The sequence below is a fragment of the Bombyx mori genome, chromosome 23, assembly GCF_030269925.1.
Source record: "Bombyx mori chromosome 23, ASM3026992v2".
NCBI lineage: Eukaryota > Metazoa > Arthropoda > Insecta > Lepidoptera > Bombycidae > Bombyx > Bombyx mori.
The window spans coordinates 17,305,922-17,330,696 of record NC_085129.1 but is presented as its reverse complement, the minus strand read 5'-3'; the positions used below and the strand labels follow the sequence as shown (position 1 = coordinate 17,330,696).

General features: G+C 41.8%; 2 protein-coding genes across 5 annotated transcripts in view; one reads left to right on the top strand and one right to left on the bottom strand.

Annotated features, from left to right (window-relative positions):
- LOC101738903 (acetyl-CoA carboxylase) overlaps positions 1-24,775 on the top strand; it is a 113,290-nt gene that overhangs the window by 75,794 nt on the left and 12,721 nt on the right. For all 4 annotated transcript variants that reach the window (XM_012694320.4, XM_021351021.3, XM_004930701.5 and 1 more), the window contains 15 exons: positions 371-553; positions 10,436-10,575; positions 11,329-11,539; positions 14,045-14,140; positions 15,349-15,506; positions 15,955-16,135; positions 17,030-17,145; positions 17,370-17,490; positions 18,312-18,408; positions 19,723-19,829; positions 20,211-20,312; positions 21,236-21,338; positions 22,509-22,609; positions 23,409-23,579; positions 24,221-24,440. In XM_012694320.4, the coding sequence (XP_012549774.2) occupies positions 371-553; positions 10,436-10,575; positions 11,329-11,539; positions 14,045-14,140; positions 15,349-15,506; positions 15,955-16,135; positions 17,030-17,145; positions 17,370-17,490; positions 18,312-18,408; positions 19,723-19,829; positions 20,211-20,312; positions 21,236-21,338; positions 22,509-22,609; positions 23,409-23,579; positions 24,221-24,440 (2,107 nt within the window). The remainder of the gene's footprint in view (positions 1-370; positions 554-10,435; positions 10,576-11,328; positions 11,540-14,044; positions 14,141-15,348; positions 15,507-15,954; positions 16,136-17,029; positions 17,146-17,369; positions 17,491-18,311; positions 18,409-19,722; positions 19,830-20,210; positions 20,313-21,235; positions 21,339-22,508; positions 22,610-23,408; positions 23,580-24,220; positions 24,441-24,775) is intronic.
- On the bottom strand, positions 1,559-7,223 carry Or-14 (candidate olfactory receptor). Its single transcript, NM_001173131.1, has 8 exons — positions 7,106-7,223; positions 6,350-6,486; positions 4,924-5,219; positions 3,908-4,132; positions 2,782-2,881; positions 2,511-2,603; positions 2,061-2,219; positions 1,559-1,603 (listed from the first exon to the last, which is right to left on the bottom strand). Exons 1-8 carry the CDS (start codon positions 7,221-7,223, stop codon positions 1,559-1,561), a joined length of 1,173 nt encoding a protein of 390 aa, NP_001166602.1.

Sequence of the window (24,775 nt, the reverse complement as noted above, 5' to 3'; positions counted from 1 at the left end):
CGGTAACTACATTCCTGCGGACCGAATGATAAACAGTCGAAGTCGCCCTAAACACGTCATATTGGATCCTCCCGATTCACTAACGGTGCTTTTAGGTACCACAGGTACCAGTCATCGTTCGACGAAATAACCCACAGACACAGCCCACTGAGTTTCTCGCCGGATCTTCTCAGTGGTTCGCGTTTTCGATCCGGTGGTAGATTCATGTTAGCAGCAACGTCAGATTTGAGCCCCGTGAGCTCACCTACTCGCCCGGCGACGCTGATATTCTCAAGACTTATAAGCTTAGGTAGAGACAGGTACTGCCCCCCCCCCCCAACCACCCCCACCCGAGACTCCCCCGGTCCTGTACAACCAGCTTGTGGTGCAGGTGCTGATCGCGGCGCACCAGCCCGCCTACGAGCTCCGCCACAACCAGATGGAGTCGATATTCCTGTCGGCGGTGGACATGTACGGGCACGACTTCCACCCGGAGAACCTGCAGAAGCTGATCCTGTCGGAGACCTCGATATTCGATATACTGCACGACTTCTTCTACCATATGAACGCAGCGGTGAGTGGCCGTTTCTTTATTTTCTGACGGTACGAGTTTGTAGGTCGTTGACCCCGCGCTACCACATATTTATTGTGCATACTATATTGCGTGCTCTCCAAAAAAAATTACTAAGCTTAAGAAACAACGGTACATAAATGTATTGTACTAGATGAGTCCCGCGATGTTACCCGCGGTTATTTTCGGATTAGCGTGAACAAACAGAGAGACAGACAAAAGTTGTAAAAATGTTATTTTGGTGTATGTACCGTATACATATTCATATGCGTGTAGTAAAAAGCGGTTATTTCGATATTACAAACAGACACTCCAATTTTATTTATATTCTGTTATAAAATAAAATAAAATCGATTTTTAATGTCTCTGGTCTTGGAAAAAAAAGAAACGAAATTCCTTCTAGGATGAAGGTCCTAATTAGATTATATTTTTGGCAACTTACATTTTTAATAGTGTATAATTAATGTTACTCTTTAGAGGACTACGTATTGTATGTATATAATAATATGCAGTTTTATTATCATAATTAAGACGAATCTAATGACACCTTAGTTGAAATCAGCCAAGAGGCTTAGATTATAAGGCGGATAAAACGATTATACTCACCGCCGGCACTCCGGTACAAATGAACTGAGGCGCGGGGGGTCAACGAGGGTACAAAATGTTTGCGTTCCATTGCTGGCTCACTACCGGATTCCGTATACAGCGTGATATTAAAACGCGATAATATTCTTCATTATTTTTCATTAAACAAACTACATTCGAGCAACAAGAAAAATGCACAGATGTCAGCATAGACATCAGCGTGAACATCTTAATGCGGGTGCTCTCAGAACATTTCATTCTATTCTCATATCTCCACTCCATTTTACCCTCTCTCTTCCTTAAATCAGTACCCTTCTCCTGTCGTCATGACAGAACCTTACAGTCCTCTAATAAGTCTACTGATAATAATAATAATAAATAAATAATCAAATGTTGAAATGTGCTTCTGAAAATAAATCTTCACTAAGATCTCATCAACGTGAACATGCTGTATGAAGTTTTCATTATCTGAAATGAGATAAAAGTTATTAGTTATATGTACAGGGTCTGCAGATTTTAAAGGAAAACTCCGGTCATAGACACAGCCCACTGAGCTTGTCTTCCGGAATCTTCTCAGTTGGTCGCGTTTCCGATCCAGTGGTAGATTCTGCGAAGCAATGCTCTTGTTAGGGCCAGTGTTAGCAACACTCCCGGTTTGAGCTAAGTGAACTCACCTACACGTTAAGGAGAAGCTGAAATAGCCACTCAAGGCTATCAGAATAGGTAGGAAAAAAATCACATGTCCATACCACGCTAACCGTCCACTCTTTAATTTTGGAGTAGCATATGTTAGCCACGTATTGGTTAAAATTAGTACTTGCTTGCGAGCTTTGTGGGCATAGTCGTATCGTTTAGTTTGGGTTAATTTAAGTTCTCGAAGATTCGAGAACGTTCTCGATAAGCTGGATACAATGAAAACACATACCCATACGAAAAGCTCCATGTCAAAAGCGAACATGTTAAAAGCCGTTATCTCGACGATGACTTGGCTGCGTGCTACCATGAATGGCATCATTCTCTTGATCCTCAAGTCCGATACGGACTCCCATCCGCAACAGTAGATCAGGGTAGGGGTTTCGGCTGCCTGGATGAATAGGATCTTCATTACCATTGATAATATAATAAAATAAAATAAAAACAAAGATAACATTGTAAGATCCCATAGACATCTACAAAACGCCACCACCCACCTTGAGATATGAGTTCTGAGGTCTCAAGTATAGCTACAATGGCTGCCCTACCCTTCAAACCGAAACGCATTTCTGCTTCACTGCAGTAATAGGCAGAGTGGTGGTACCTACCTGTGCGGACTTACAAGAGCTCCTACCACCAGTAAAAGAAATAAGTAAAATAATAAATAAATAAATATAATTACCATGCATTTGAGATTGGCTGCGTAACGACAAGGCAGGTAGATGTGGATTATGGAGATCACGAATATAATGTATCTCACGTCTATGTTGAAGCTCTGGAAAGATTTTTAATTCTATGACATTTCGTCGTCGCCTTTAAGAGAAGGCCAATTCTATTCGTTAGGAACCCTTGGCTTTGACTTGGCTGGGTCTCATTTATTGACGACGTTCCACCGTGAGTCTTAAGTTGCCTATCCATCGATGGTAATAAAAAAAATGCTTCCAAAATATTACCTGGACAATATGATACATGCAAGTGCACATTTGTATCATCGTAGCCACATATATTAGACCGAGCCATATGTTGAACGTGTCCTGTATTAATGCGATGTACCTAAAACAATGAAATCTATTAAGGATATGTCAAACCCGTCGCTTGTGACGAAGGGCTTGGTGGCGACGAGTAAACTAACCCCACAGCCCACTGAGTTTCTCGCCGGATCTTCTCAGTGGGTTGCGTTTCCGATCCGGTGGTAGATTCTCCGAAGCACTATTCTTGTTAGAGCCAGTGTAAGCAACATCTCTGGTTTGAGCTTCGAGAGCTCACCTATATGCTAGGGTAACTCTGATATAGCCTCTCAAGGCTATCAGCAAAAGTAGAAAAAAAAAGGATAAGCCGAACGTTTTGTGGATTTGAATACACAGGGCGCTTAGCTCTGCCTTATCATGGATAGGACCATCTCAACAGTTTCTGATGCTTTGATTTGATTAGTCTTTATGCACATTCTTCGGTCACATTATCAGAAAGAGCGGTGACAATCTTGAAAAGCCGATGGTAACTGGCAAGATTGCAGGCAAAAGATCTCGTGGCCGCAATCCAATGCGCTGGTGCGACCAAATCCGCACCACTCTGGATGCCACAGTCTACGATGCGATACACACCGCCGAGAACAGAGGAAGATGGCGAAAATCATCCAGAGAAGGATAATGGGAGGAGATGGTCACGGCCCTCAGACAGGATGAACGCGACTCAGGGAAGATGATGCAAATGAGATGTTGAGTGATCATTTCATCTCTTGTCTCAAGCTATTGGAAAGTATTGACCTTTGGTCTCAAGGTCAAATATCGTTCTCGCTCTGATGTCTACGGACAACCGCATAACAACTGGTCACCTTAAAAGAGACTTTTTTTTATTGGTTAGGTGGGTTGACGAGCTCACAGCCCACCTGGTGTTAGGCGGTTACTGGCGCCCATAGACATCTACAACGTAAATGCGCCATCCACCTTGAGATATAAGTTCTAAGGTTTCAAGTATAGTTACAACGGCTGCCCAACGCATTATTGCTTCACGGCAGAAATAAGCAGGGTGGTGGTACCTACCCGTGCGGACTCACCGGAGGTCCTACCACCAGTAACTCACTCATAAGTCCTCCTCTGCTCTTCAATGACCGCAACGATCTTCTCGTGTCTCCTGCTGTCACTCCTCATGGCGTCTTCGAGCGCTCTGCAATACAGCTTCATCTTCAAACAGGCGTGGTTTATGCATAGTCCAAAGAAGCCATCGTATCCCACGTAATTGATGATGTATATGAACGAGGAGAAAAACGTATAAACGAACATTATCTCGAAGAATGGTGACTCAAATCTGCGGACAAGTGTGTTTGTTTTGGACCTCTAAACCGTTTCATGCGTCCATCTGGTGTCAAGTTTTTTGGAACGAAGTTCCTTATCGCGCGTTGTGAAAGGGGGCTAGACGGAAAAAATTCTTACGAAAAGTTGTCACGACACTTTTTAGATCCGTTATTCTGACCAATCAACTTGTAGGCGCTTATCGCGTGACATTGCTCGTATCCGATTGGTCCGCGTAATGAGTACAGTTTCTCGAGATAGCGTTTCAACAATAGTAATTTAGTTCATAGTATTGTTTTTTTTCTTCTTCATAATGCCGTAATTTATTATTAAAACTTAAAAAAAAAAATTACAAATTCTTCACTAATTAATCGAAAGGAACTTCGTTCCATCCGGGTGTCCCTTGCACCTCTGAAGTTTTTTTATTTATTTTTCCTAAATGGGTGGACGAGCTTACGGCCCACCTGATGTTAAGTGGTTACCAGAGCCTATAGACATCTACAACGTAAATGCCGCCACCCACCTCGAGATATAAGTTCTAAGGTGTCAGTATAGATACAACGGCTACCCCGCCCCTCAAACTGAAACGCATTACTGCTTCACGGCTGAAATAGGCAGGGTGGTGGTTCTCTCGATGAAACTGGAATATTCGGGAGACAATTCTGGTTTTTTCGATATCTCTTTTTGCCATCTGTCGACAGGTGGCATTACTTGTACCATTATAACAGTATTAACGAAAATCACAATTTTTCCGGGTTTAAAAGTAAGCAATAAAAAAGGTCACGGGAAATTGACATGTCAACTGACCTGTCTTCCGGGTCGTCGGTGAAGGGATTGTTTATATCATGTATCATATGCTTCGTGGAGTCTAATTTAAAAGTGAAACTGTGAATTTTCAATAGAATCGCAATGACCGGGAAGGACAGGCCGCAACTCATAACTATTAGCGTCCAGCCCAACTCGCAGTATATCTGACAGTTTCTGATGCTGGACGCCGCGATTTCTCTGTCCTCTCCTTTCAGACCGTTGTAAGCTAGATGGTCGCGGTTTATTTCGGAGACTAGTTCATTGGCTTGTCTTCGTTTGTAGTACATTAGTGCCACCTAAAAAAAAAACTTTTTTTTTTATTGCTTAGATGAGTAGACGTGCTCACAGCCCACCTGGTGTGAAGTAGTAACTGGAGCCCATAGACATCTACAACGTAAATGCGCCACCCAGCTTGAGATATAAGTTCTAAGGTCTCAGTATAGTTACAACGGCTACCCCACCCTTCAAACCGAAACGCATTACTGCTTCACGGCGGAAATAGGCGGGGTGGTGGTACCTACCCGCGCGGACTCACAAGTGGTCCTACCACCAGTAATTACGCAAGTTATAATTTTGCGGGTTGGTTTTTTCTTACACGATGTTATTCCCTGACCGTTTTAGTTGCGTTTTATCGAGAGCACTCATGAAAGACTTTCAATTATCGTAACCCTTTTCTTCGTTATAGTTAAGTGGGGCGTAGGGCATGTGGGCTTTTACTCGCCCCTACTAAAGCTCCGTCAGTTTATACAATTGGCCCATTAATTGTATGTAAAGGTCTAGATTTATAATTTAAAAAATCAAATAAAAATGCCTCTCGGGACGCCCTATAGAAGTGATAATTTAAATTAATCTAAGTTGAACTATTTAATATTGAAATTGTTTAACTTGAGAAAAGCTTAGGTTATCACTTAAATATTATGGAAATTAATATGATAATTTAAGGAAAATTGTAACATAAATTGATAAAGATATATAAATAGTTAAGAGTCACATACGTTCTCAGTACCGCTGCCGTATGCGTGAGAGAGAAAGAGAAGCCAGACAGACTGACGCCGTAACGCGTTACGTAACGAAGCGGCTTAAACTCCCACAAGAAGTTATCATTTAAAAAAATAGACGTTCCGTGTTAAACTGAACATGAATATATAATAGTTCCGTAAATGTAATGAATGTGACCTGGAATTGAACTCGTAGCGAGTGAAACAGTAGCCAGGATCACTACTCAAGACCAACGAAGCCGACGAACGAACGACCAATTTCAGCTTCACCAACGAACGACCAATTTCAGCTTCACCCTTGCGTGTAGGTAAGCTCTCGGGGCTCAAACCGAAAGTGTTGCTAACACTGGCCCCAGTATCTACCACCGGATCGGAAACGCGATGCACTGAGAAGATCTGGTGAGAAACTCGGTGGGCTATGAATGTACCTTAACGAATCCTCCTATGAACGGTCCTATGACCGTGCTGTGTCGTATTGTGTTGTTGAGGTCGCTCGCCATGAAGAACTCGTACATTTCCGTGACGATCATAAACGCTAGCGGGATCACGCTCAGAAGCATCAGCCCTGCGGAGATATTGACGTAAGCAATGTCCTTTAAATAACGAATGGAAAGGGTTTATTCAAAAACTTGATCGATTCGGTGGTGCAATAATTACCGCCCCTGACGGTTGCGAGGTCCTGGACAAACATTCGTGTGATGAACAGGTTTGCTTACTCTTTCTCTGGGTGTTTATTGTCTATATATATAAGTACATATCGATAAAGGTTGTTTGGTTTATGTGAAATTTTTTGGACTTTACAGCAGAGCCATTTAATGTTTAAAATTTGAAAAAGATATTACAAAAAAATCCTTCTTCAAACAATTTGAATGAAGTAAACTTAATTGAAGTTCAATTAAAAATATCGAACTGTTGATGCTTATACCAAATAAAACGTACCTTTAATAACAAAAATAAATGTCGGGTATTTCACCCCTCCATAAGTACGTCAGTCTCTAATACCCATAAAACAGGGAATCTTAATTTGTTGTTGGATAACCGTGCGTGATTTTTTTTAGTTATTATTTATTTTAACAAATTCTTTTACACTCTTCTCTCATTCATCGAATCGAGGTGCTTCAGTCAAGATAGGAATTCGTTAATTGGAAGCATCGATTGATGCTTATTTTGAAAACTGCGCTTACCTATGTATATAAGTCTTCTTTTCTCGGTGGCCGGATTCGGGTAAATCATCGCCGCTATCATTGTGAACGTAATTATTCTGTATGTCTCGTGAAACGGCTTAAAGATGTAGTTCGACATAGTTTCGTAAATGTTTTTAACTGCGTTAATTAATTATTATTATATATGTTTTGTAGTCGTCGTGGCCTAAACGATAAGACGTGCATTCGTATCTAGCGATGCAACGGTATTCGAAGTAATATTAATTTTACAATTTAAATCACTAAATCAAGTTTAAAAGCTAACATAATGCGTATTTTGAATGATCTAGCCACAAATGACGTCACCAGTTTAACAGAGCCTTGTAAATTTTGATAATTTTTAAGAGCTAGTCGCCTATTAAGATATTGTGAGAAACTCACATGAAACTGGCTGGTTTTATAGTCCAGCAGTCTAATCGTAGGCTGGGTGTGGTTATGGGTGGTGGTGGGTGTGGTACAGGGTGTGGTTTGCCGCTGCGAACCTTCAAGGGTGTAGCCTGCGACTAGAGTGGGTTGTTAATATCGGAGGACGAGCTTGCAAACGTGGAACGTTGTGACTGCGCCAAAATACGCGCATAACTGGGAGGGATAAGTCGAAGTCAGATCTGACTGGTTTTTGTCTCAAAATATGAATGTCAAAGTGATTTGTCTAATTGTCTAACTGGTGGTAGGACCTCTTTGTGAGTGTAATTATACTGAGACCTTAGAACTCATGTCTCAAGGTGGATGGCGGCATTTACGTTGTAGATGTTTATGGGCTCCGGTAAACACTTAACATCAGGTGGGCTGTGAGCTCGTCCATACATATATGCAATAAAAAAAATCTTTACAGTTCTTTAAGAGATCAGATCTTTACAGTTTAAATTATTGGAATGTTCTGGAATAGTATCGCGCTTAATGAAATGGGTAGTAGATTGTTTCAAACTGCTCCGGACCACACCCTGTATATGGTTGCGAGGAATTAATAAAGATGCCTCCAGGCATGAAACCTTTGATACAAAACCCAAAGGGTAATGATGTCTGTAATGTTTCAGGTCCTAATTAGAGCAATTACTTTCTAAGGTTGAGCGCTTTGATAATGTTTTTATTAATTAATTTGGGAGAACGCATCTGTGGTTTAATAGCTTAGATTCAATAGCTGATGTTTTAAATGTTTAATTCCGTTGTCATAATTAACTTAACTAGTGGTCCCTCTGTAGTCGTTAATTTAAATTATAAGTTTGGACATTATTATGGTTCTATTGTCAAAGACTATTATTATACTTCTATAATCACAGATTTCGCCAAAACTACACTATAGACAAATAATAATATAGACAAACAATATTAGTCTATTCTCAATTTGACCACAGACTTTCAATAACAACAAAAGTTTGACAATAAACACTGAGTATATCGACGCTTGAAAGGCAAACGTGACTAAGCGACAATAACTGCTTTGTACATAAATGATAGGCAATAACTATATCCGATGCGCAAAAAAAAATATTTCTAGGTCTATTGAAGTCGTTTCAATCCAACAGCTACTAGTTAGATTCTACTACAGCTAGATTCGTTAAAATAAATTTTGTTTTCAGGTATTTTAACTTTAAATTAGTCTACTGTAAAGTTCACGCATTGTCGCTTAGTCACGTTTGCCTTTCAAGCGTCGATATGTGTGTTTGTATGTATTGTGACAAATACATGGTAGTGTGTGTAATGTTTTCTTTATTGATTTAATTTTTTAATGCACAATTTAAAAAAAAAATAACATCCTGAACTCCTCCTATATTTTCTATGAGTGTGAGAAATTTCATACTCCTCCGTCCGCGCAATTTTCGTAAAAAGGGGTCCAAAACTTCTGCTTCACGTATTAATGCTTAGATGCTAAAAAGTACTTTGGTGGGCATAATGTCAGATGTCATAAGGCACCAGTCAACCTAGGTGTAGAGAGTCTTGTGCTGGGAAATATTTTGAATATTCCTATCCCAAGCTTTTTTCCTCTTTTTCCTACCTTATCGCTGACAGCCTATGGGGCTATTCCAACTACGCGCAGACGGGCAAGCTTATCCCTAGTCGGCCGATGTATTTTTTCTCCTACCGACGCCGAAAGTTCGGTTTTCCTCCCGCTGTACAGGGAAGAAAGTGTAACTTTTCCTCCCGCTGTACAGGGAAGAAAGTGTAACTTTTCCTCCTTGGGTACTGACAAGTGCGCATGCGCGTTAGTGTCTACGTCAGCTCTCATGCACCTAAAATTCTCCGCCATCGTTGTGCTCGGGTAATTTACAATACTGTGTTTAGTGTAAAAGTGAAATAAAGAAAAGGCAATGAAATTTAATAGTGAAGTATTAAACAAAGATGAGTTCATCAGACAGTTCTTGTTCAATTGGTAGTAATTAATTAAAATATTAAAAATACAGTTAAATTGTTTTTATTTATGAGAACTGGGGGCTACCCCCCGCCAGGGCTTCGCCTCTGGATCCCGGCTTGATACTCCACGAACTTTCTGCCTGGTAGGAGAAAAAATAGTATGTGCACCGCCGGAAAAAAGTAGGACATTTCCTTCCGCGTGTAAAATTGCCACCCGAGCCTTGGCAAACACCTTGAGATATGAGTTCCAAGATTTCAGCTTAGTTACGACGGCTGCCTCACCCTTCAAACCGAAACGCATTACTGCTTCACGGCAGAAATAGGCAGGGTGGTGGTACCTATCCGTGCGGACTCGCAAGAGATCCCACCACCAGTTAAATAATAAAAAAGTAATCCGAAAAATTTACTTGGTGTTAGGTTATAGATTTCCATTCCATGATGCCCTTAAGGCGACCAATGATCGGAACGGTCACGACCCTCAACAGCGAGGAAAAGACGCGAGGAGAAAGAGGAAAACATATTTTTAACCCGCATTTGTACCTATGTACTAATTGTGCATTTTTGTCACGGCGCATTAATACATTTTAGTTTTAAGGGTGGGAATGGACCTCTAGATCACACCTTCGATTTGCATCTTGTGCCTCAGATGAACGTGTCGACGTTGCTTATGGTTTCCGGTGATGTCAATAATGGTGCTTGAAAATTGGTCTTTTATTCTATGTACTTCTGGTTACTTGATTGCGTTTAACACTGATCATACCATGACTCACTGGTACCTATTTGTACCATTGAGGGTATATGACAAGTATTACTCAAAATAAACAAACCAAACCAAAAAAAAAGTACAATAACTGTAGATTAATTGGTAAGAAAAAGTCATGAAGTTCAAAATGGGTCATTTGACCCGTCATGGTGTGTTTAGTGTTAAAAGAGGTGGTAAAAGCAAATGCCCTTCATCATCAGGTTTGCAACGCAGCTCTGGAGGTGTACGTGCGTCGCGCCTACACGTCCTACGACATCGCCTGTCTCCAACACCTGGCGTTGTCTGGCGAGCTGGGAGTGGTACATTTCCAGTTCATCCTGCCCACAGGACACCCTAACCGGTAAGGCGGGTCTGCGGTCTCTATTTCAGGCTAGCCCCTCAAAGTTCAAAATACGCTCGGAGATACTTCGATAATCTTGGAAACTGCAAGCAGTGTATATTCATACTCACTGTGTTACCTATCCTTCGTGTCAGTGCCTACCCAATACCGTTAGTGAAGCAGCACTATTTTTTTTACCCCTACCTATGCTGATACCTTTGAGTGGCTATTTCAGCTTTTCCTTGACGTGTAGGTGAGCTCACGGGGCTCAAACCGGGTGTGTTGCTAACACTGGCCCCAGAAAGAGCAGTGCTTCGCAGAATCTACCGCCGGATCGGAAACGCGACCCACTGAGAAGATCCGGCGAGAAACGTAGTGGGCTGTGTCTACGGGTTAATTTACTCGACGAGCCCTTTGTCGCAAGCGACGGGTTCGGCGAGCACAGTGACCGGTGCTTGAGGTACCTAAAGGCGCCATTAATGGATCGGGAGGATCCATAATGACGTGCTTATGGCGACGTCGACTGTTTACCATTCGGTCCACAGGATCGGGTATGACACTACTAATACTCATCATTCATCATCATTTTTTCCTATTACCCTCTGCTGGCGTGTAGGGCTCGAATCAAATCCTTCCATTTACATCGGTCTTGGGCAGTCTGTTCTAGCTCCTCCCATGTCATGTCCAAGACATCTAGCTTCTGCTTCACCGAGCGACGCCAAGTTGTTCTGGCTACTAATACTGCTCCTACATGTGTTAATCAATCCTGATCAGGATACCGCTGTCCCAATCGGAGATTGAGCTCTCAGCGAGCGAGGACAAGGTCGGGATACCGGCCGAGCTGAGCGCAGCCGCCATGCGCAAGTGTCACCACCGGACCGGAGCGCTGGCGGCGTTCCTCTCGTTCGACCAGTTCGTGCAGTACGCTGATGAGCTTTTGGACCTGGTGCACGACTTTGCTAGTTCGGCTTCGGTCAGGAAGGAGGTTGGTAGCTTTTACAAATTTTTTGTTTATTCTTTTTTATTTACCTAGCAGACAGACGAGCGTACGGCCCACGTGATGTTGAGCGGTTACCGTCACCCATGGACTTTGCAATGCCAGAGGCAGAGCCAAGTCCCGGCCGGGTTAGGTACTTTCCACCTCGTTTGAAGAAGGACTTTACTTTCAATTGGTTGATCTGTGGTGATGTTTAGTTTGAAGTTGTCGTGGCCTAAAGGATAAGACGGCCGGTGCTTTACCATCGCCGGTACCACGATTCGATTAACTTCACGGTGAAGGAATAACGTCGTATAAAAACGCGTGTAAAAATTATAATTTGCGTAATTGCTGGTGGTAGGACGTGGTGTGAGTCCGCACTGGTAGGTACCGCAAAGGGTTAAAGATTCCGATAGCCTTATGCAAGTACCCTGTATAGTAATCGGCAAACTTCTTGAGCAAATGACCTTGACTGCGCAGAACCGAATTTTAGATCACTTTGGTGGTGAGGGTGAGGCGCGACGGCAGGGGAAATCGTATCGAGCGCGTTATTGGTAGATCAGTCGAACCTTGCGTCCCGCACCGCGCCTTCATTCCGCCTGCTCCCAAAAGTACGCTTGCGTACAGTGGAAAGTCTATCGTTATTAATCGTTAAGTTATTTGTTATAATTGCTATGGACTTTGTTGCCATTGCTATTTGTTGAGTGTTTGTTGATTTTTTATAAAACATACACTATGCCGTGACAAACTGGTGTAGTACTTAAAAGAAAGGGTAGAAAATTTGTGTACGAGTATATTGCTTCATTATAAAACAGGGGAAGAATGATATGGAAAAATTAAAACAGACTTCGGAAGCAACAAAAACATCTGTGAGTACTGTTAGGTGCATTATTAACGAAGCTAAAGGCTCTGGCTTGCTCGCCGTGTTTCGGACTCCGGGTAAGAAAAGATCAGGGAAGAAGAAAGTTACCGGAATGGATAGTTTCGTTCAATCTGTAATAAAAAGATGTAATCATAATAACTACATAACAAGCAGCGAAACTCCGTACCGTAGAAAGGCTTCGACAAATTTAAAGAAGATATAAATTTTAATGGCTCAGAATGAAGCTTACGACGAATTATGAAAGAGCTAGGCTTCAGATGGAAAAAAAGAACAGAAAATAATCGGAAGCTGGTAAATGAAAAAAGTAACATTCGATTACTACGAATCGAATATCTTCAAAAAATAATTAATTATAGACAAAAAAGAAGACCGAGTTGTAAACTACGCCGATGAGCCCTATGTCGACTCATCTCGATGATAGCGACTCGGGTGATGAAAACAGTGATGATGATGATGGTCAAGATTATGATAACGAAAAAAAAATTACAAATACCAGCTTCGCTTTAACTGAACCAAGACCTGGAAACAGCTCTAGTTTTGACTTAATAGAAGGAATATCTATTTTACCCCAAGATTAAATTATTACAATTATTAACCTATATGTTTTGTTGATGTTCTAATAAATAAATACATATGTTGATTTTAATAATTTAATAGCATTATGACGCAGAGTAAATAATGTTTTTGCACGTGAGTGTACCATGCGCAAACTTACCCCCACTACGTCAACAAATGCTCAAGAAGTTTGCCGGTTATTATACTTACTTTGCACGTACCCTTTATATGTATATTCACATCGTGTAATAAGAATCAAACCCGCCAAATTATAATTTGCGTAATTACTGGTGGTAGGACCTCTTGAAAGTCCGCGCGGGTAGGTACCACCACCCTGCTTATTTCTGCGGTGAAGCTGTAATGCGTTTCGGTTTGAAGGGTGGGGCAGCCGTTGTAACTATACCTGAGAACTTAGAACTTATATCTCAAGGTGGGTGGCGCATTTACGTTGTAGATGTCTATGGGTTCCAGTAACCACTTAACATCAGGTGGGCTGTGAGCTCGTTCACACATCAAAGCAATAAAAAAAAAAGAACTCGAAGCCACTGTAGTGCCTACAAGCTGTGAACCCGTCTCACCTCAGATCAACAGTTTCTTTTTATTGCTTTGATGGGTGGACGAGCTCACAGCCCACCTGGTGCTATTTAGTTACCGGAGCCCATAGACATCTACAACGTAAATGCCACTACCCACCTTGAGATATGAGTTCTAAGGTCTCAAGTATAGTTACAACGGCTACCTCGCCCTTCAAACCGAAACGCATCACTGCTTCACGGCAGAAATAGGCAAAGTGGTGGTACCTACCCGTGCGGACTCACAGGTCCTCCCACCAGTAATTACGCAAATTAGAATTTTGCGGGTTTCATTTTTATTACACGATGTTATTCCTTCACCGTGGAAATCAATCGTGAACATTTGTTGAGTACGTATTTCATTAGAAAAATTGGTACCCGCCTGCGGGATTCGAACACCGGGGCATCGCTCAACACGAATGCACCGGACGTCTTATCCGTTAGGCCACGACGACGAGGTTAAATATGTCAAACGAAGATGAGGGTCAATAAGCTTGTCTCCAGGATCTCGCGGCGCTGCAGGAGGGCAGCGAGAGCCGCGACAGCACGAGCATCAACGTCGGCTTAGACTACAAGCAGAACATCATCGACGAGGAGGTGGTGAGTTCATGATCAGCTGTGAACCCGCACGTGTTGGATCCAATAACATTTTGGGCAATTGAACAGTCAATAGGGCTTGTGACGTGTTAAGGGTCAGACGAGTCAATTAGAACTACCCTTAGACGAGGAATACATATACGAGACTTCCTGTACACACGTCTTAAATCCGAAAATTTTAAAGCTTTAATAATAAAGTATTTTTTTTGGTAGTTTACCAAATTGTGACTAATTAATTAAAATTATAAGCTTGAACATTATTATGGTTCAATTATCAAAGGCTAATAAACTTCTATAATGACAGATTTCGCCAAAACTACACTATATATAGGCAATAATATTAAAGACAAACAATATTAATTTATTCTCAATTTAACAGACTCTAAACAACAAGAAAATGTTGACAATAAACAAAAGAGTATATATGCGTGTGTATGTGCATGCCAAATACACGCTTGTGTGTGTAATGTTTTCTTTATTGATTTAATGTATTTATCAGGCAAAATAAAAATAAAAATTAAATTCTGTAGGTACTCCTTTATATTCTCTGTAAGTGTGAGAAATTTCATACTGCTCCGTCCGTGCAATTTTCTTAAAAAGGGGTACAAAGTTTTTGCTTCCCGTGTTAATATATAGATCAGGATTCGGATAAGTACGTACATGCCTACGATATAAAGTAGCTGTGTTCATCCAGTGCGTCTTCAGAGTACTTTTCTGCCACGTACCGTCCAGCTCTAGCATGAGCTCCCCTCCACGGTGTTTCCCGAACGCTATGACATGTTCTTCAAGGTTTGCAGACCTTGACCTGCCTTTGACCTTGTAACCACTCATCATCATGCGGTTCGTAGGCTGGTCTGTCTACAAGGGCCATTAGAAAAGTATGGTCCCCTCAAAAGTTCCCAAAAATCAAACCCGCAAAATTATAATTGACGTAATTACCGGTGGTAGGACCTGTTCTGAGTCGGCGCGGTACCACCACCCTGCCTATTTCTGCCGTGAAGCAGTAATGCGTTTCGATTTGAAGAGCGGGGCAGTCGTTGTAACTGTACTTGAGACCTTAGAACTTATATCTCAAGATGGGTGGCGTAATTACGGTGTAGATGTCTACGGGCTCCACTAATCACTTAACACCAAGTGGGCTGTGAGCTCGTCCACCCATCTAAGCAATAAAAAATAATAATAATAATAATAAAGGTGTGTTTGTTGTTCAGCCGTTGGAACCAATCCACATCCTGATGATCGGGGTGAGGGACAACGGGGAGGCGGACGACAGCGCCGTCTCACGTCGCTTCGGGAACTTCTGCAGGGCCCACCGGCACGAGCTGCATCACAAGCGGATCCGAAGAATCACCTTTATGCTGCTCATCAAGTTAGTTGACAAACGAAAAGCAACACCTTGTATGAGACTTGAGGAAAACTGTCCTTGCCTTACAACTTCGCTTATTAGAAGAAAGAAAGAAATCATTTATTCGCTAAGCATAGTGAAAATGAGTTATTACAGAAGTTAAAAGCAGAGTGTATGCTTCGTCATAATTTGACATGCGAATTTTAGTGCAGTGGAAGACTCCATAATCCAGACATCCATTATTCAAGTAATCATAAAAAAATCCATATATTTTCAATGTCGTCCCTTAGAAAATCATTTATGTGAAAATAATTTTCACTAATAAGATTATCTTTTAGTTTTTTCTTAAAATGAAAATCGTCTGGGTCTCTTAATTTCTTTGGTGGTTTAAATCTATACTAATATATAAATTGACATTAATTTAAATACTGACATAGTTCTGTTTCACCGAACACGCGTCTCCCCCCTCCAGACGTCAGTTCCCCAAGTTCTTCACGTACCGCGCCCGCAACGACTTCACCGAGGACACGATCTACCGCCACCTGGAGCCGGCCTCCGCCTTCCAGCTGGAGCTGTACCGGATGAGGAGCTACGAACTCGAAGCGCTGCCGACCAGCAACCAGAAGATGCACTTGTACCTGGGGAAGGCGAAGGTACGAACGCGCAATGGATGCTCAAACCGAATATCGAAAAACCACTTTTTACTGGTGATAAGGACCTTTTGTGAGTCCGCACGGGTAGGTACCACCACCCTGCCTATTTCTGTCGTGAAGCAGTACTGCGTTTCGGTTTGAAGGGTGGGGCAGTCGTTGTACTGTTAAAAGTGAGACCCTACAACTCATGTCTCGAGGTGGGTGGCGGCATTTGCGTTGTAGATGTCTGTGGGCTCCGGTAACCACTTCCACCAGGTGGGCCGTGAGCTCGTCCACCCAACTAAGCAATAAAAAACTAAACGTCTGAAACTTAATAAAAGTAAATTTTGATGGAATTAGTTGAGGAATTTAAACATTTCCAATGTCTGGTTAAATATTCTCTTTAATACTATCACGATTTTGTGTATACCCATGTTATGTACCACATACTTAAAACTTAGCTGAAGGATAAAATACCATTAAATATATTGAACAATTATGTTATGAACTAAATGATTGCTCTTAAAGAAATTTTTTTTTTTTAAGTGCAACTTTTTTAGAATCGTTGTGATTTCAAACTCGATGAAACGAAAAAATAAGCCCATAGAGACACAAACACATAAATGTATAGGATTCAGCCGGCGAGAGAACGAGATAGAATACATTATACGTGAAGTTAAAATATCAATTCACAGAGCGCGCTACCTCATACTATTAAAGATGATTTACAATTATTTACTAATGACAAAATTTTACATATACATAGACATTAAGGATAATTGTATTATAATTTTTGTAAGTTTCACTTCTACCACGTGTGAATTGCACACATGTATTTTTTTAAAACATTTATGGATATATTTATGTATTGTTAATACGTAATTCGAATTAAAGATTTACATAAATGGATTCCAGGTGAAGAAAGGCCAGGAGGTGACGGACTACAGGTTCTTCATACGCTCCATCATCAGACACCAGGATTTGATCACGAAGGAGGCAAGCTTTGAATATCTGCAGAATGAAGGCGAAAGGTGACGATAATAAAGTTTTGGAAGATATTTAGTTCTTCCAGGTCGCTGAAGCCTTATTTGGGTCCGGCTAATTAACCACCGCTCGAAATTCGGCATTGATTGTTTTGCGGTGGAAAGATCGAACCACAACCCAACCCTCCTCTTTTCTCATTCGGGCCTAGGACCTACTAGGGACTAGGATCGGGTAGGTCCGGGACTAGGAATTAGCAGAGTGGTTGTTACAGGGTGCTGCTGGAAGCCATGGATGAACTGGAGGTGGCGTTCTCTCACCCGCTAGCGAAGCGGACCGACTGCAACCACATATTCCTGAACTTCGGTCCGACCGTCATCATGGACCCGGCCAAGGTAACTGTACTGTGGTGGTAGCCCTCATAGAATGCAAGATACTTGACAGACGCCTGAATCACGCTAACGACAATTTCAAAGTGGACCTACATATACACAATTCCACTCGCTCATTGTTATAACCCACAGACACAGTCCACTGAGTTCCTCGCCGGATCTTCTCAGTGGGTCGCGTTTCCGGTCCGGTTGTAGATTCTGCGAAGCACGGCTCTTTCTAGGGTTCGCGTTAGCAACGTCGTCAGGTTTGGGCCCCGTGAGCTCACCTACTAGTTAAGGTTACGCTGAAATAGCCTCTCAAGGCTTATACTGAGACCTTAGAACTTATATCTCGAGGTGGGTGGCGCATTTACGTTGTAGATGTCTATGGGCTCCAGTAACCACTTAACACCAGGTGGGCTGTGAGCTCGTCCATCCATCTAAGCAATAAAAAAAAAAAAATATCAGCTTAGGTAGGAAACAAAAACATCGGTAGATTTTCTTTGGGTCATTTACTCCCAAAACGTGACCCATTAAGCCGTCATTCTTGTGTGAGAATAGCAGACTGAACATGAACACAAAGAAGGTGAGTGCCGTGAGAAGACGCTGACATGTCAACATGCTCCTACAGTTAATAACATTGTTTATAAATCGCCTTCAAAACCCGTTCCTCAGTTCTGATTACTTCGTACGTTGAATTTTAGCATCGTCGCGATTTGACAGTTGACGTAACGATAAAGTGACATTAGAAAGAGACAGGTATACATTTATAAAGTTTAGCCTGAGACTACTCATGTGACGTGTACGTACACTCGTAATGTAATAAAATCTTAATTTGCTTTCAGATCGAGGAGTCGGTGCTCGGGATGGTCATGCGGTACGGCCCCAGGCTGTGGAAGCTGCGCGTGCTGCAGGCGGAGATACGGTTCACGCTTAGGATCGGTGAGTCCGCGTCGTCAGTCAAGTCGGAGCTGGCCCTTCACTATACCGACGCACCAGCTGCCACCAGAGCCCCTTTCGGGATAATTTTATCCACCTGTCACCTTGAGAGCGAACACTCAATTATATTGTATATAAGCTCCATCCCTATACTCACTTACACTTACATTTTTAAAAATCTGCGTCATGTTACCGACAGGAACGTACTTACACTTGTTTATTTAGCGCTCTGTCAATCAGTCACTCAGTACTGCATAGTGGCATGGGGCGGGTCTTCCAAAACACACTTTTTAAAACTTGAACGTGCCCAGAGATGTATTTTAAAAGTTGGATGGCGGCTCCCTTATAGGTTTCCTACAAATGATCTTTACAAAACCTGTAAAGTCCTTTCTGTCCGTAAATTATTTATTCTTAATCTTATGATGACTACACACTCGAAAACTCCATACGATCCGACATTGCTCGTAAGTCAGCGGCGCGGGCATGGTGTGCGTCCCACAACACTTGTTTCTACATCGTTAGCTCAACGCTTTTATGGCTTCCTAAGTAGCTTCATATACAATAAAATCAATAAGCTGATCAATATTTACCCCATGACAAAGACCCAATGCAAACATGCACTAACAAATTGGCTTCACGACCTAGACTACGAGCAAACAGAGAACTTACTCCAGACTGTGAAGTAATCTGCTTTTTATTTTCGAGCCCAATTAAGCAAATAATTATTTATACCTATGTAATAGTAATAATAAACACGCATAGATGCAGATACTCACACATACACAATACAACATGCATGCGCGCACACGCCCACATATACACACACACACACACACACACACACACACACACACACACAAATACACACACATTCACACACGCACACACACGTAAAATGACCTTCTTAAAATATAACACCTAATGATCTCTCAACACTAGTCCGCAGCATCTGTTCACGACTTAACCTAACCTAATCTATCTTAAGAAGGAGGGAGCCTGGAGATCAGTAATACAGGTCTTTGAACCTAGTACAGACTTCAGCTCTTTCAAAGGCTTACAAAATAAATTATAAGGTTAATTTATTTCCATTTGAATTTGTATGTACCTTGTACCTTTAAGAGAGAAATAAATAAATTATTATTATTATTATTATTATACATATATAAAGCTAATCGCTTTATATTAGCGCGTGATCTATACCCACAAATGACGTCACACGGCCGCTATGTATATGCGGCGACATTACAGCCGCGTCCTCGTGCGCTTCTAAGCGTCCGTTGCCGCACTGTGAAGTAGCTCCGAACCGTTGTCCCGCAGGTCCGGGGGCGCCCACCAAGAACATCCGTCTCTGTCTGTCCAACGGCTCCGGGTATTCACTCGACGTGTACACGTACGAGGAGATATCCGACCCGAAGATCGGTGTTGTGAGTATAAATAATAATAATAATATTGTATTTAACATTAGCTCTGTTCGACCTCTAGACGAAATTCGACCTTAATTACGGATTTCTCAAGGTTTTATTTTGTATAATATGTACAAATTGTATTTAACTCATAGTAAGGCTAAAGAAAGTGCGTCTGACAGGTCGAGGTTATTTTACTTAGAAGTCTAGTATAATTTTTCATACAACAATATGAAAAGAAATACGTCTTGGCTTAAAAGTCTCGTTACCCGAGACTGAAGTAAAATAAAAAGTTGATAGTGAACAAAAATAATTGAAAATTAATGACTTGACCTGATTAACCTAATCTAACCTAACCACTGCACCACCGAGCCAGTACTCACAACAGTTCTCTACTCGCAGATCATGTTCCACTCGTTCGGGCCGCGCCAGGGACCGATGCACGGGCTGCCCATCTCCACGCCCTACCTCACCAAGGACTACCTGCAGCAGAAGAGATTCCTGGTGAGCTCCCCTGACCCACGCACGGTTGGAACGTTAAACTGAACCTCCAGTTCAAATTACCATCCGGCTTTGGGATGAGCTCCCCTCCACGGTGTTTCCCGAGCGCTATGACATGTCCTTCTTCAAACGAGGCTTGTGGAGAGTATTGAAATGTGGGCAGTCGCTTGGTTAAGTCCAAGGGCGATGGTAACCACTCACTATCAAAGGGCCCGTTTGTTCGTCTGCCTATAAAGGCAATAAATAACGTTTTTAAATGTGACAGTATAGATAATTTGTGCCGTGAAGCAGTAATGCGTTTCGGTTTGAAGAGCGGGGCAGCCGTTGTAACTATACTGAAAACTTAGAACTCTTATCTCAAGATAGATGGGTATTAATTTTGTACATGTCCATGGGCTTCGGTAATCACTTAATACCAAAAGCCGTGAGATCGTCCATTCATTTAAGCAATCAAAAAAAAGTCAAAAAGAGTCGTTCTTAATAAGACGATATTTTCTTCGTTCATTTACTTCTAAATTATTGTTCGATTTTCTAAGAAAAATATCTGCATTGAATAATAAAAAGCGAAAACTTTCTTAATCAACGATCAACCTGAGAGCGATTGGTATACCAGAACTGTTAGTTTAGTTTTAAAAACGCATCTTGGTGGAAACGGTAACAACTTACCACCCGATGAGCCGTTATCTCATCTATTGGACTCTCATCGCGTTAAATACGAAAACTAAATATAGATAAAAAATATTGTTTGTTTGTAAAGTAGAGATATATAGTATATCTCTATCGCTTGTTTCGCGTTCTCGCTCGTACGCTCAGGCGGAACATGACACTTTTTCGTGCGTGCAGCGGGTATTCAAGGATTTAAAAGACGTTATCACGTCAAAAATAATAATATTTAAATGGCAATACATTGTTTTTTTTTTGAACAGGCAACATCGCAAGGAACTACATACGTTTACGACATTCCGGATATGTTCCGTCAGGTTGTGGAGAAGAGGTGGAGAGATTGCATCGAAGACGGCACCGTCGATGGTTAGCTTACATTTCTACTGCTCCGTCCGGACTTCAGTGTGCTCAGTGCGAGTTTTTTAACGTTCTCGATCGCGTATACGTTTACTCCAATTTGTATGGAGTTGGAACAGCGCCCCTAGCGGCAAACGTAGGGAAGCACACTGTACTCGTTAAAGTCCATAGATAATGCAAATACCACCACCAAACTCAATTATTACTGGTGGTAGGACGTCTTGTGAGTCTGCGCGAGTAGGTACCATCACCCTGCCTATTTTTGCCGTGAAGCAGTAATGCGCTTCAGCTTGAAGGGTGGGGCAGCACAGCTGTTGTAACTATATTGAGACCTTAGAACTTATGGGTTGCGGCATTTACGTTGTAGATGTCTATGGGCTCCAGTAACCACTTAACACCAGGTGGGCTGTGAGCTCGTTCACCCATCTAAGCAATAAAAAAAGCATACTCTAGAAAAGTATAAATCTCCTCAAATCGGAAGACATGATTTGTTCACGCCAGCAATTAGCAGAGTGGTGGTATCCATCTCTACTGGCTTGTATAAGCAATGTCGTCTGAATTGTTTTATTTTACCAATATAGCCTCTTCTGTATGTAAGCAGATAACAATGATGGCTCTGTTGATTATATTCGTAGCTCCATAAGTGAGGTAGCGGGGGATTTGCCACGAGTCAATTTAAGACGTCCATTAAATTCTCGATACACTTATGTTAATAATAGAAGAAATTTTGTGTACAACTGAATCGATCGAATTTATTTTATTTATTTATTAGGCACACAATACACGTTACAAGCTAAAAAAAGATAAACAATAAAGAACATTAAGTAAAAATCAGGCTTGTAACATAAGCCATGTGCGCACGACTAAATAAGATAAATGTTCAAAGTACACAATGTTCCTTACAGCTATAGCACAAAACAACATCGGAAGGAAAACTAATCTAACTTATAATGTAAGGAAATAATTCTATTCACAATAAACATTAAACAATTACACTAGTTAATCTATTATTAACATAAATAATAGTGTAATCAGTGATTATCTAGAATATTTTAAGGTAGGCTAAAAGGTCGTGTCGCAAACGGCCGTAACTAAATCTGACACAAGTTCGGAATTGTATTTTTTTTTAATAGTTTCGTATAACTAGTTTATGTGTATTATCTATGGTTTCGTGTCCAGGTCCGCTGCCGGACACCGTGATGTCGTTCGTGGAGCTGGTGGTGGAGCCCGACGGCGAGCGACGGGTCGTGGAGGTCACGCGCCTCCCCGGACAGAACAACGTGAGCGCCCATCTGCTTATCTATACTAATATATAAATCTACAGTGGTTTTTATGGACGTTCCGTTATAACTACTGAACCATGCATCCGATTGACTTGAAACTTGGCATCCATGTAGAAAATACATGTACTTAATGGATAGGCTAATATTTACATGAGTGTTGGACTCCCTACACCAGTTGCGGGGGTGTTAATGATGAGAATCTTTGTGGGGGTGAGAAATAATAACGTTTAAATGCCTAGCGAAGCGGAGTGGTACAGCTAGTGCTTTTATAAATCTGGCTCCGGTGTGATGGCGTCACCAAGCAATGATGGTCGACATTATTGTTAGAGGTCATTGACTTGTGACCGAACCAACTCGGGACCTACTGTTGACTCCATAGGTGTCTATGGAAACGATGACATAACAAGATGACGTGAATGCCGCTACTGACTGAGATTTGGTGGTCAACCACTGTCTGTATAAACAGGAGATGGTGGTAGGACGTCTTGTGAGTCCGCACGGGTAGGTACCACCACCCTGCCTATTTCTGCCGTGAAGCAGTAATGCGTTTCGGTTTGAAGGGCGGGGCAGCCGTTGTAACTATACTGAGATCTTAGAGGTCATATCTCGAGGTAGGTGGCGGCATTTATGTTCTAGATGTCTATTTGCTCCGGTAACTACGTAAAAGGACCACCCATCATTGGTTTGGCCGTATTCGTTTGCATAATATGGTGCCAATGAAAGCCGGCTACCGGATGCGGACGGTTGCACTCCTCGTGTACTGATGATGATGCAGCGGCTCCCCCTTGTCGCGCAGGTCGGGATGGTAGCTTGGCGCCTGACGCTGTTCACGCCCGAGTGCCCCGAGGGTCGGGACATCATTCTCATCGCGAACGACCTCACGCACTACATGGGTTCGTTCGGGCCCCAGGAGGACTGGGTGTACTACAAGGCGTCGCAGTACGCGAGAGAACTCAAGATACCGAGGGTGAGTTGAATTTCGACTTTCATATCGTATTCGCTTAATGCAACATTTATTTTACTAATTAAAGGGGCGTTTTATTTGGTATCAGCATCAACACTACGGTGTTTTTAATTGAACTTGAATTAAGTTTCCTCCATTCAAATAGCTGAAGAAGCTTTTGTTATGATTCTTTTCAAAATTTTTAAACTTTAATTGGTTTCGTTTGTAATATTATAAAAATGTCGTTTGAACCAAATAAATAGCCACGCTTCAATATGTGATTGTTTTTCATGAAACTATTATAAAAGCTAAAGATTATTAAATTTCTGTATGTTAATAATCTAAATTATATTATAGTTAAGTGTTTCATTTAAATAAATAAATAAAAAGAACCAAATTAACGATTACAATCAATCAAAAGACGGATTAAAATTTTGCGAAGAGGATATTGTTATTTACAGTATAATAATGGATTTTATGCGTGGAAGGTGATGATACCGTTACTTCTGGAGCGTGACTTCACTAGATCAAATCACGTTGACTTGGTACAAACAGTATTGGGAATCAGTTTATTCTGAGGGAAACACCTAGGGGGGGGGGGGGAGGTGATTATCCCTTAATTTTACAGTTAAGTGTATCGAGCCGGTGCGGTTATTTGTCATCAGATTTACGTGAGCGTGAACTCCGGGGCCCGCATCGGAGTCGCCGAGGAGGTGAAGGCGGAGTTCAGCGCGGCGTGGCTGGAGGCGGAGCGCCCGGAGCGCGGCTTCCGGTACCTGTACCTCAGCCCCCCGGCCTACGCCCGGCTGGCGCCGCTCGGGGCGGTCAAGGCGGAGCTCATCGAAGACGAGGGGGAGGCCAGATACAAGATCACGGATATTATCGGTACGGAGTCTCCGCTCTCATTGTAATCTTATTGTCGAAGCGTGCCCTCATAGACATCAGATAGACTGATGAAGCAAACGTCGAAAAATAATAATTTAGTACTTATCCTCTTAAAATTAAAAACAGCGAAAAAAACGATGAAAAAAAAAGCGTAAATATTTCCATTCAAAGCTCGCGATAAAAGCTATGAAATAGCTTAATAACAAATACGTTAAAATCGAAAACATCCATAAATTAAAATAGTAACACGATAGTCTCAAAGTTAGAGAAAAAAATATATTGTCCAAATAAAAAATTTAAAACGGAATATATTTGTAAGGGCATTCTTAAAGCTG